We start from the raw sequence: 12924 nt of genomic DNA on the forward strand, positions 1-12924 counted from the left end.
GAAAGTCGGGGCAGAAGTGGGTGTAGTGGCCATCACTAAGCAGTAGGTGCTGGGGAAACTGAAAGACCGGAAGGTGGATAAATCGCCCAGACCAAATGAATTGCACCCCAGAATTCTGAAGGAGGTAGCTGAGGAGATTGTGGCGGCATTGGTGGCGATCTTTCAGGAATCACTAGTGTCGAGGAAGGTCCCAGAGGACTGGAAAATAGCTAATGTAACATCCCTGTTTAAGAAGGGAAGGAAACAAAAATAATGACACAAATTTTGTAATCATCGTGGGTTATCTCAGCCCTTGCACTGTTTAAAATGCAGAATGCCAGAATATTTTGATTTGATATTTTGATAACTAGGTTTTCCATAGCAGACATGTGTTATTATGACTTGCTGCAGCTGATACAGGGTGGTTTGAAATGTGCAATATCAATATATTGCACCAACACAAGTCTTTTCAAATTCATTATTGCAATAGCACATCCATAATCTAGCAATTCATTAGTTGAAGTAGTTCCCTTGAAAAGGGGTGGCACAGTGACTCCGTGGTTAACACTGCTGCAACACGGCGTCAGGGATGCGGGCTCAAATTTCAGATGGTAATTCAACTATTATATTTGTAATTGAAAGCCTGGAAATATCATCCTGAGGAAGAATATCTTTTCAGTCTCATGGTAATTGTTGAAAATAGATGTGTTGTAAACAAGAAGAACCCCTGTTGTTGCGATACAAACTAAATTTTAGTTGGAAGATTTTCCCTACATGAGTGTTGTTTCTTAATTTCTCAGAAGAATTAAAGCATGATAACTAAGATAAAAGAGCACTTTCCTCCCTCAAATTTCATGTGACCGAAAAGTAGCTGTGGAAAATTTCTTTGTAGCTCTGCAGAATTTGTGTGTGCTGTTAAAACTACTGGATGAAGTCTGATAAACTCATTTAGTCGTGATAGCATTACATTTTATTAGTTCTCAAGAATAATGAATATAGTAATAATTAAAAGAAAATATGATATCTGCCCATAGCAGTTATTATGATCCTGAACCATATCCCAACAGTTGTTAGGACATTGGACAGAAACTACAGTATTTTATTTAATTTGTAAGACTGAGAAAAGGATACTTCACTCCAGGAGTGATTCCATGTACAAACAGGGATATGATATACCAACACAGTATTAAAATAATGTTTACCTCGTACAAGAAAACAGCTTACAATTACCCATTAAACAATGCTTGACAATACGATGAAACAATAAATCCTAACTGCTATCTTTATCTACACTCAAACAACACCCATATCAGGTCAAATCCACTTTCAAATACAGTTAGCAAACCCAGGAATACTTGCTTAATAAAGATGTCTTGGATACCCTGCTTTAAGAAAGAGAGATCCTCCAGGATCCAGCTTGCAGATTCTTGCTACTGTCAAACTACTGTTTAACTTGCCAGTCTTTGAGACACTGCTCCGGTCCAGTTCACAGACAAGTCTTTAACTCACTGTTTTTAGAGAAACTTCTCCTGTTCACAGACCAATCAAAACTCACTGTTTTTAAGAGTATCTGCTGGTCTGTCCACAGTCAAATCTTTAACTGAAATTCAAAACTGAAAACTCAACATTTGACTTCTTCAGCCCCTGGCTTCTCCCATTATCTGCATCATCTTCGTAAAACTAAACACAATGTCTCTAATTATCTACTGCACAAAGAACCTTATTTATATAAACAATTTACATTAGCTCAAATTTTATGATGCTTTAATTGCACCTCTGTCTCCAAAAAGCCTGCTGCCTTTGGAAGCGGAATTTTTTAAAAACATGACTGCAGCAATCACATTCTATCCCTGGCTTTTAACCCTTACTTAACCAGTTTTATGTAATACAATAGATCTGAAATTCCTACATTCATCACACATTTTTCATTGTAGTTAAATTCCTGTCACATTGCCATCAATTCCTTTAGTAGTAAACATTTAGTTCCATATCCCGATACTATTATAGCATCCTTTAGGAATGTCTTGGTAAGTAACAAATGTTTTTCATTTCCAACATACGCTATGGTTGTAAGCTTCAAATTATGGGACTTCCGTGACGGCAGGTGGGAGGCAGCCGCACATTGGAGGGCTCCCACTCGGGAACGGCATTTTCGGGGTCTAACGGCCGGTCCCAGAGGTAACCAAGGCGGCAAAAGCAGGGAGAAGGCATAGTGAAGGAAGATGTCGAGAACAAGTTTAAAAAACGGGCGTGAAAAAAGCAGCTGAAAGTCTGTTGGGGAGGGGAAAGGTCACCACCGGGATGGCAAGAAAAATGGAGGCTGGGGCACCAGGGGAGGCCGCATTGCCCACGGCTGAAGAAATGACTAAGGTGATGGCCGCGGAACTCGAAAGGTAGTTCACAAAACGCATAAGAGGCGATGAGGAAGGAGATGGGGGCGGTATTGAAAGTGCTAGTGGAGGCGGCGATTGCCCCGGTGAGGGCGGCGGTATTGAGCGCAGTGGCAGAGGTACGGGAGCAAGGCGAGGCGCTGAAGGAAGTAGAAGAGACATTGTTGTAGCACAGCGATCAACATATCTCGATGGGGAAGGAGATGTGGAAGGTGATAGAGATCAAAGAGAGTCTGCGAGCTAAAATGGACGACTTGGAAAACAGATCATGGCGACAGAATCTGAGGATTGTGGGTCTTCCTGAAGGTGTGGAAGGCCCGAGGCCGACTGAGTATTTTGCCACTATGCTGACGAAGCTATTGGGGGAGGGTGATGATCCCTCTCGATTTGAACTGGATTTGGCTCATCGGTCATGGAGGCCTGTACCAAAGGAGAGTGAGCTGCCAAGAGTAGTGACTCTGTGTTTTCATGGGTACAGTGTGTAGGAGAAGGTCCTGTGCTGGGCAAAGCAGAAGCGGGTGGTGCAGTGGGCTGGAGCTCGTATACGCATATATCGGTACTTTACGGTGGAGCTGGCGAGGAGATGGGCTGCCTTCAGCCGGGTGAAGAAGGCGCTGTGCATCAGTAAGGTGCGGTGCGGCATAGTATACCCAGCTAAGTTGAGGGTGACCTACAAACCCAAGGACTTTTATTTCAGGATGGCAGAAGCAGAGGGGGAGTTTGCGAAGGCAGAAGGACTGTGGCTGAATTGAGAAGTGGTCATGTACCGATGCAGCCTCGTGTAGCTATATTTTTTCACTGCGGCGGGTGTATGTGCTAAATGAGCCAGTGTTGTATATACTTGGACAAGGGAAGAGAGACGACTTTCACTTGCAATGATGGATCTTTGGAGCTTGGGTGTGTATGTGGGGTTTGTGTGCTAAAGGGGATTTCTTGGTTTTCCTGAGGCCAGGCAAGGGGGAAAGAGACCCGGGCGGGGGCCCCATTCTGGCCGATTTAAGCCGGCCAGTGAACGGGAGTGAGGTGAGGTAGGGGCTGCGACCATCAGAGCCTGGCAGAATAGGTCCCGATGAGTCTAGCCAGGCTGGAAAGATGTGGGGAAGGAACAGGGGTTGGGGGGAGGATTTTTGTAAGAGAAAGTGATGGGGAGGAGCCGGGGAGGGGTGGGGGTGCTTGCAATGCATGGGTGGCATTTATGGTACTCTTTCAGGGATTGGATGGCATTGAATGTTAGGGGTGGGGTGGGACGGACTCTATAGGTTAATGGTGACCATAGGCGATTCCTAATTCCTTTCTCTTTTATTTCTCCTTTGTTTGTCCCACCGTGGGAGGGTTTGATCTATTTGATGCTTATATTGTCAGGTGGATCGTTGCTTGGGGTGGTGGGAGGATGGGATAATTGTTGTTGATAAGGAAATCGACTTTGTATTTGTTACCATTTACTGCTTGTGGGTGGGGTGTAAATTCTGGAGAAAATGTGAAAATGGAGAATAAAACTATTTTACAATATCACAATTATGCATTTTTAGCATTGTTGCTGAGAAATACAACAGCCTGAAGATATTGTACATTTCTGAAGTGAAATTACTGTTTTATTTTGGTCAGTAGCTGAGCCTGAAAAAATAAAAGTTTACAAAGATGTGGCTTATAAGAATATTATGTTTTGCATTGGAATTATATGGAAACAAATAGGGTTAGGTTGCTGACTGATAAGCCGGTTCATCATGCAGGGATATGGGTGGGAGCTTGAGCTCGTATGACCAAATTTGTGAGGATTTAAAATGAGGCTGGAAGATTTGCTCTGTTTGCGTTAGAGGGAGAGCCCTCACCAGAAAATACATTTTTGGTGTTAAAGTTACCAGAATGGGAAAGGAAAAGAACGGAAGTCAACCCTCGTGAGCTCAGAATCACTTTGGACTAATTCTGAGAAAATTGAATGTCTGTTTAAGCAACAGTGTGAAGTATGCTTGTGAAGTGGATTTTTCAGTTGTAAATGCTGTTAGTCAAACGTGTTTTTAGTCTGTTACAGTAAAGGTCTTAACATGAAATCAGTTGTGGTATCCTTTCGGCTATTAACTGGTATTTATTTTTAAAAGTTACTAGTCTCTATGGGGATCATAATAAAAGGCATAGAACAAGGCAGAATCCTGTGTTCTAACTTCAACTTCAGTATCAAAGTCGTTTCCTCAATTGTTTCCAGATGTGATGTCCAGACTTCATTCTCCACGAAACTTAATTATACTTTGCAGCCTTGTTAGTCAACAGTAATCATTAATTAACAAGCTTTATAGTAAAGTTCGAAGGACCTTGATCGTGCTGTTTTTGAGTAGTTATCTTTCTTCTGTGCTGTGTCATTTTGTGTTTGGTATCCTCTTTTCACTCTTGTCCACTTGTTTCACGTTTTCCTTGCATGAAGATTGCATGAACTTTGTTGATTGTAATGGCGATCAAAATAAATTAAAACAGGAATGAGTACAGGGTTTGGTGGTGATGGGGGCGGGAAATGATCGAGCCGGTGCAATGGTTGTGTAGTCTGTTGAAACCTTAAGCGTGTAATGTCTTTAATTGGTGAAAAGTGAATTTACACCATTAATTTCCCAGTCTAGCATATGCTGCTGAGGGAGAAAAACTACACACACACACCCATTTATTGTAATGGAAAGAAGGGTCACCTATCAACTCACTGAGACACAGTTGTCTTTCCAGCTGAGAAACTAGGGTAACGAGATATAAAGTGAAGACAAGTCATGATCCTAAATTTTAAAAATCTCTAAAATAATAAGAAACACAATTGTTTAATGGGTGAAAAATCCAACTGTTTCATACAGCTGTTGAAGATATCCTAACTCTATTCTGTACCACGGCTACAGAGCTCAAATTCTTTTGCGCAAGTAATGTCTTGTTTGTGAGTTTTCATTAGATCTGAGAAGTATAATTTTTAAGAAATATATTTTTATTCAGCTTTTTAAATTTTATACATAACAAAACAATAACAAACCACCCGGATTTCACCTTTCCCTGTAATCCTGAACCAAAAAAACCTTCACCAGAAACAGGAGACCCAGAACCTCGTGAGTTAAGGATACGACCAGAACATGTGCACATAATTCACCTGACCCCTCTTTACATAGAATTTACAGTGCAGAAGGAGACCATTCGGCCCTTCAAGTCTACACCAGCTCTTGGAAAGAGAACCCTACTTAAGCCCACACCTCCACCCTATCCCTGTAACCCAGTAACCCCACCTAACCATTTTGGACATTAAGGGCAATTTATAATGGCAACCCACGAAATGGCACATTTTTGACTACGGGAGGAAACCGGAACACCCGGAGGAAATCTTCGCAGACACGGGGAGAACGTGAGGACTCCGAACAGACAGTGACCCAAGTGGGGAATCAAACCTGGGACCCTGGTGCTATGAAGCAACAGTGCTAACCACTGTGGTACCATGCCACCCCTTACAATGCTCGCACTCGTCCTCCACTCCCGCAAACAACCTGCTCATCCTACACTTTTTCAAGTGGTCCCTATGCACTATCTTTAACTGTATCAGCCCTAATCTTGCACATAAATTCGTTGCATTCACCCTCCGCAGGGCCTCACACCACACCCCTTCCTCCAAATACAACCCAACCTCCTCAAACTTGGCTTTTCTACCCCCCCTCCCCCCCTCCCCTCCAAAATCGCCACTGCGTCCTCCACCATAATTCCACCATAAATCCCCTCCTCCATTCCAGCCAGGGACAGAACCCTCTCCAACAACGAGGACGGTGGCACCACAGGGAATGTCGGAAAGATCTTTTTTGTGAAATTGTGAACCTGTAGACATCCAAATGTATCCCCCTGTGAAACCCAACATTTTTCTGACAACTCCTCCAGGTTTGCAAATCATCCCTCCAAAAACAAATTCCTCATCCCTCCCACCCCTTTCTCCTCCCATTCCTTAAACCTGGCATCCAGGCTCGTCGGCTCAAACATGTAGTTCGCGCAAATTGGCGCCAGCTTCAGTACCGCCCCCAACTTGAGGTTCATTCTAAATTGTCTCCATTTCTTCAGCGTAGAGACCACCACCGAGTTGGCTGAATATTTTCCCAGATGAAAGGGCAGTGTGGCCATACTAAAGACCCTAACCCCAACCTCCTCCATGACCCCGACTCCACCGCATCCATACAGCCCCAGGATCCTCATACCACCCCAGTACATTCTCTGCATTTGTTGCCCAGTGATAATATATCAACTTCAGCTCTGCCAAGCCCCCTGACTGCTGATCGCTCTGAAGGACCATCCTCCCAATCCTAGCTACTTTACCGGTCCAAATAAAAGACAAAATCAACATCTCCACTCTCTCAAAAAAGGATTTTGGAAGATAAATCGGCAAACACTGGAACAGAAATAGAAACATGGTAAAACTTTAATCTTCACCAGTTGAATTCTGCCTGCCAAGGGCAGAGGAAGACTATCCCACCTCCAAGTCAACTTTGACCCGACTCACCAAGCTCGTAAAATTCAATTTGCAGACAGGCCCGATCCTGAGCTACCTACACACCCAAGTACCTAAAATGAGAGCCGTTAAACAAATGATACCCCTCCCAGGTGGAATGACCAGAAAACACTCGCCTTTCCCCCAGTTCAGTTTATACCTTGAAAAAGCCCCCAAATGCTTCAGCAGCACCATGATATCACCCATTGTGAGAATCAGATCCATCACGTACGGGAGAAGCTCATCAGAGTACAAGGACACCCTGTGTTCCACCCCTGCCTTATTCCCTTTGCAGCTCAAAATATCTCAAATTCACATTATTTGTACAGACGCTAGCCTTGGGCGCACCATGTAACTGAATGGTTGGGTGGCTTGGTGGCACAATGGTTGGCACTGCTGCCTCACAACTCCAGGGACCCAGTTTAAATTCTGGCCTGGGGTGACTATGTGGAGTTTGCACTTTTTCTCTCCGTGTCTGCGTGTTTACTCCGGGTGCTTCGGTTTTCTCCCACAGTCCTAAGACGTGCAGGTTAGGTGGATTGGCCATGCAAAATTGCCCCTGAATGTCCAAATGGTTCGGTGGGGTTACTGGGTTACAGGGATAGGGTGGAGGCGTGGGCTTAAATAGGATGCTCTTTTCAATGGATGGTGTGGACTCAATGGGCCAAGTTACCTCCTTTTGCACCATAAATTCTATGATTCTATGAACCCACAACACAACACAAGTTTAGGCCCCATCCCTAACCATTTCAATACCTCAAAACTAATACCCCCAATCTACCCTATCAATAGCCTTCTCGGCAGCCAATGCCACAATATCCTCCTGCTGTCGCCCTTCCGCCAGGGACAGGACGATGTTTAAAAGCCGCCTCACATTAGACGACAAAGCCAACCCTTCATAAACCACTTCTGACCCTCTCCAATAACCTGAGGGAGGCTTCCTCCAACTGCAATCCACATTCAGTAAGGAAATCGGGCGATATGACCCACACTCTACCCGATCCTTATCCTTCTTTAGCAAAAGTGAAATTGATGCATTGTCTCCTGAAGAGACCCTTGTGCTACCAAATCCTCAAACATCTCCACCAATAATGGCAACAATCGATCCGCAAACCTTTTCTAAAATTCCACTAGGAATCCGTCCGACCCCGGCGTCTTTCCCATCTGCATCCGCCCAGTAGCTGTTTGGACTTCCTCCATCCCCAACGGCATCTACAGCTCTTCTCGATCCTCCTCCTCCACCTTAGGACACTCCAACACCTCCCGAAACTCCACCATATCCGACTCCTCCCCAGGAGGCGGCTCCGAACTATATAGATTCTTATCGTACACCTCAAACACCCCATTAGCTTTATCCAGTGCAGATACCAGTGCACCCCCAGACTCCGTCTCAGCTGACCAGCCAAGAGACAACCGGCCTTCTCCCCATATTCGTACATTAACCCCCGAGAGCGCCACAACTGCTGCACCGCTCATCAGTAGATAATAGAGAGAGGAGCCGGTGAGGTGTTCCAGGCCTCGTGGAAGTAATGTTCTTGCTGAATAAAAAGACTTAAGAAACTCATCGGACACCGCTCGCTTTGTTAAACTGAGGGTGAATTGGTGCTGCTATCGGTGTGCTTCCTGTTTGGATGAGCTACCTCCCTGAAAATATTTGCTGCGGCAAAGTGGTTCATCAGGGTGTTCATTTTTGAGTTTGATGCTGCCCTGTTGAAAGCTTGTTCGAGTGTGAGTGTGTCGTTTTGTTGCTTGGACTATTCCGCACGGTTGGTCGGTGGGTTGTGCTACAGTGGTTCTGTCCGAGAGCTGACTGTTGCCTGTGGCTAATAGTCGATGACTAGAGACACTGGTGGGTTTGTTCACTGCGGATGCAGATGCGATATGCGGCTGCACATGTTGCTGACTCTGTTGCCGCTGGGTTGGCTGGGCGTTCCATACAGGAATGTTGCTCCTGCTGTGATGGTGTGCGAGGGAGCCTGCTGTTTTATGTAACTGAAATGTACAGGAAGAACATCCAGGTAACAGCTCCTCTGGTGTCTCAGAATACGCTGTTAGTCCCCTTTTCCCACACTAACGTTATTCCAGATGTTCGGGTGATACAGGTTGTAGAGCTGGACGTCGTCAGTTGCCATCCTCCACCTGGTCCCTCTGTAGCTGGAATGATTGCCGCACCGATTGGATCTTGGGTTGATGGGTCAGATACAGCTGACGTGCGCTATCCCAGGTTCGGCTGCTGGCGACTTTGTCCCCTGTGTGACTAGTGGTGGTTACGGCCCAGACATAATGATCGTACACGCTAGCCTTTCCTGCTGCCACATTCAGTACCGCCTTGTTATATGAAACACTTTGTTTTTTTCTTTGCCGTCCGGCTGCTGCAGGTTTGCACCGGTTTTTGTCGTCTGACTTGAGGGCGACAGGTGTGATAACCTGCACATGACTCATCCAGCTGGTGATGATTGTTTCCCCATGCTCATTGGAACTGTGAGCTCCCCTGATGTGGGCGGGGTAGCTTACTCAGCTCTAATTTAGAACATACAGTGCAGAAGGAGGCCATTCGGCCCATCAAGTCTGCACTGACCCACTTAAGCCCTCCCTTCCACCCTATCCTTCTAACCTTTTTTGGTCACTAAGGGCAATTTATCATGGCCAATCCACCTAATCTGCATGTCTTTGGACTGAGAGGAAACCGGAGCACCTGGAGGAAACCCACGCAAACACGGGAAGAAGGTGCAGACTCCGCACAGTGACCCAGCAGGGAATAGAATCTGCGATCCTGGTGCAGTGAAACCACAGTGCTATCCACTTGTGCTATTGTGCTGCCAGTATAAAAGCTTGGCCATTGTAGAGCCGATTAGAAAGGAGAGAAGACACGGTGAGGTGTAACCGGGCCTCGTACAGGAAATATTATTGCTGAATAAAAAGACTTTTAAGAAACGTGTCGGACTACCTTCCCTTTTATTAAAGTAACCCTTGTCTGCTATTCACCATTTTATTTCAACACTCACTACTTTCTTTTTGAGTGAGACAGTTTTTAATGGCAAATTCCCTGAGGGATATATTAGCAATATTAAATCAACTGAATGCAAATGTTATATAACGTTAGAAGTGATGCAACAGCCCCCTTCCACTAAAGTTTAATTATTTTTTAAAAATTGTACGGTAAGATTACATTTTATAAATATAGTATCTGATTGGTTTGCCCCTTGATTTTAATACAATGCATGTTTTTATAATAATGGTTTCCATTACAATCCATGTCCCATCTGCTGTTGGATGCTTGGCTGGCTAAGGCTTTAAATTTCAGTTCAGTGCCTTTGTTACAGCCATGAAAAAGAATTTTGTTTCTTTGCAGGTAGCTTAAAGAAACAAAATACAAAGAAGATGAAACCATTGGAGAAACACAACAAAAAAAACAATGATTCCTCTCCATATGCGGTTTTGGAAGAAATGAAACAGCGCAAGGTTTTGGATCTTAGGAGGTGGTCAGTATTTCTTTCAATTTTTATGGATTCCGAATTCATTATTTGAATTGGGACTTGGGTATTGCATGCTTAAATGGTAAAGCTTATCTGTATGTGTAAATACTTTGTGTTATATTTATCCAGAGTTCTTGTAGTGCTGGGACACTTCACGACATAAAGGAAAGTTGTTGTAAAATTTTAAAATTCCAAAATATCAAAGAATAACAGTTCCTTTACAAGTATGTGAATATGGAGTAGTTTCTTCTGGTGTATCTTTTTAAACGTAGCATTGTACCCCAGTTTTTTAAAACATATGCTATAATTTCTTATTTTCATCGCAAATCATTAGGATACCAACAATTTTTCCTGATCTGTTTGCGACAATTATGATAGTGTGAGGAAAGCAAAGGTAGTTTTAAGGGATTAATATTGGTAAATATTAGAAAATAGGTATAGTTTTAAGTGTGTTTAATGTAATGTTTCTGTGGCCTGGAAGGGTAAAACCTATACTTTGATTAATTCTGGACAGAAGTGTTTGTATGTCTAGGAGTTGGTTAAGTTCTAACTGTGTTTCGATTGTGTTTAGAGAGGGCTGGGGCATGGAGAATAAATAGCATGGTTGCTTAGAAGCTGAGGCCTTGTATGGAAGCTTAATTTAGCTAATTTGATTCCAGTTGGAGATAGGTAGTGAGAGAGATCTGCTAGAAGCAGTTGGTTTTAGAAAGTTAAAGAGGGAAAATCTTCTCAACCTTGCTAGAAAAAAAGTCACATATGAAGTGATGGTTAAGAAAATTGATCCCGGAAATCTGAAGTCCAGCTCATTAAGGAAACGAGAAAATGAAGAGAGGTGTTCAAGAAGTCTGGAGTTAAGTGAACAAATACCGATGTTTGTTCAGGAGAACTCAAGGAAGAGTAAACAAAGTGTGCTGAGTTAGAGACAATTGCAATAACCAAAATTAAAGTGGGACAGCAGCCTTCAAAGGTAAATCAAACATCTGATGCCATTTTAATACACTCTGGGAATTGTGAGTTAAAGGAATTTTGAGCAGCTTGCACATAAGTCAAGACAAAAATCATAACGTGGTGGCGTAAAATCCTGGACTTCGATTCACTGTTAAAAGCGGTGGTTAGCATTGCTGCCTCACAGCGTCGAGGTCCCAGGTTCGATCCCGGTTCTGGTCACTGTCCGTGTGGAGTTTGCATATTCTCCCCATATTTGTGTGGGTTTCACTCCCACAACCCAAAGATGTGCAGGCTAGGTGGATTGGCCACACTAAATTGCCCCTTAATTGGAAAAAATTAATTGGGTACTTTAAATTTATAAGAAAAAAAAGTGGAGAAGAGGCTTTGTTTAAAAGTGTCATTTGAAAAATCTAGTCTGGATTTCTGAATGCAAACCGCTAAGGTGAAGCATGAGAGAAGATTTTAAAGTGTATTTTTGGGAGTGGGGTTTGGAAATCTTCATGTGATCATCATCTGGGGGAATTCTGAGGACAGATCCACAGACACTAACTTGGGTTCAGATCGGAATGCGCGCATTTGACCACCGTCATCTTGTGTGCATAAAAGGAGGTTTTTGTAGTTTAAGGCGTACTTTGTAATTCATGTTGTCATGGGAGTGTCCCTTTGAGAATTGTTTTTGTCTTCTCACATGGCTTCCGTGATGTCATTGTGTGGGTGGAGCTGGGCAGAGGCTCTGGGAATTGGTTTTACTTCCGTTTTGAGTTTGAACTGGTTTTGTTCTGTACAGGTTGATGAAAGAAGGTTTTTTTCTCTAAATGTTAACTAAATTAGTATAATAAATTCTGTTTTTGATTAAAAGTCTTAAGCACTTTTAATCAAAAACAGAAAAATTCTATGTCTAGGAGTTGGTTAAGTTCTGTGTTTCTATTGTTCTATATTTATAAGTATCTCTCTCGTGTCTAATTGCTTCTGATTTTTGTTACAGATACAGAGAAAGATATGGTGTTTGCATAATGCCGTCTATTCTCTGTGCCAAAGTGCATCACAGGCGACAATTTGTTTTTAAAGTGTAGTTAATTATGTGTAGGAAAATACAGCCAAAATTCAAATAGCACATGATCCCACAAATAGCAAATGAGTGAATGGTTAACTAATCAGCTTTTTGGTGACATTGGTGGAGGGCTCAATGTGGGTAGCACAAAAGTGGGAGCTTCCTGTATATTGAGTAATGTCATTTTAAAAGGCAGGCAGGGTACAAACTAAATGTCCAATCCAAAATATGTCTCACTTTAATGTAGCACATATTCATTTGGTAATACAGAACTTGAATAATGCTGTATAAAGAGACATGCTGTCGAAGCTTTTTGTTTTGCACTCATCAGGACAGATTTGCAAGAATACCATTTGTATAGGGAACAACAATTTATGCTGCACAAGAGAGTGCTGATTGGTTGGCAAGTGGATCCTGATTGGTAGAGGTATTGCTGTGGAGAATGCACCAGGGAACAGTTAACTGCCAATTTTGTTTAAATTCAAACCAGGCAGGTTGACTCTGGACAAGGCATTGCCATGGGGAATGAACTAGGGAATGGCTGATTCCCAAGCTTTTGTTTAGTTGAGAAAGGTGCAATGCATACATGCTCCTTCT

At 43.2% G+C, this 12924-nt stretch overlaps 1 protein-coding gene across 1 annotated transcript in view; it reads left to right on the plus strand.

The window, feature by feature from the left end:
• The window catches only part of ercc5 (excision repair cross-complementation group 5), a 178571-nt gene that overhangs the window by 25903 nt on the left and 139744 nt on the right, over positions 1-12924 (plus strand). Inside the window, exon 3 of the mRNA XM_038817949.1 lies at positions 10205-10334. Within this exon, the coding sequence (XP_038673877.1) occupies positions 10205-10334 (130 nt within the window). The remainder of the gene's footprint in view (positions 1-10204; positions 10335-12924) is intronic.

Source organism: Scyliorhinus canicula, chromosome 14 (genome assembly GCF_902713615.1).
Source record: "Scyliorhinus canicula chromosome 14, sScyCan1.1, whole genome shotgun sequence".
Lineage (NCBI taxonomy): Eukaryota > Metazoa > Chordata > Chondrichthyes > Carcharhiniformes > Scyliorhinidae > Scyliorhinus > Scyliorhinus canicula.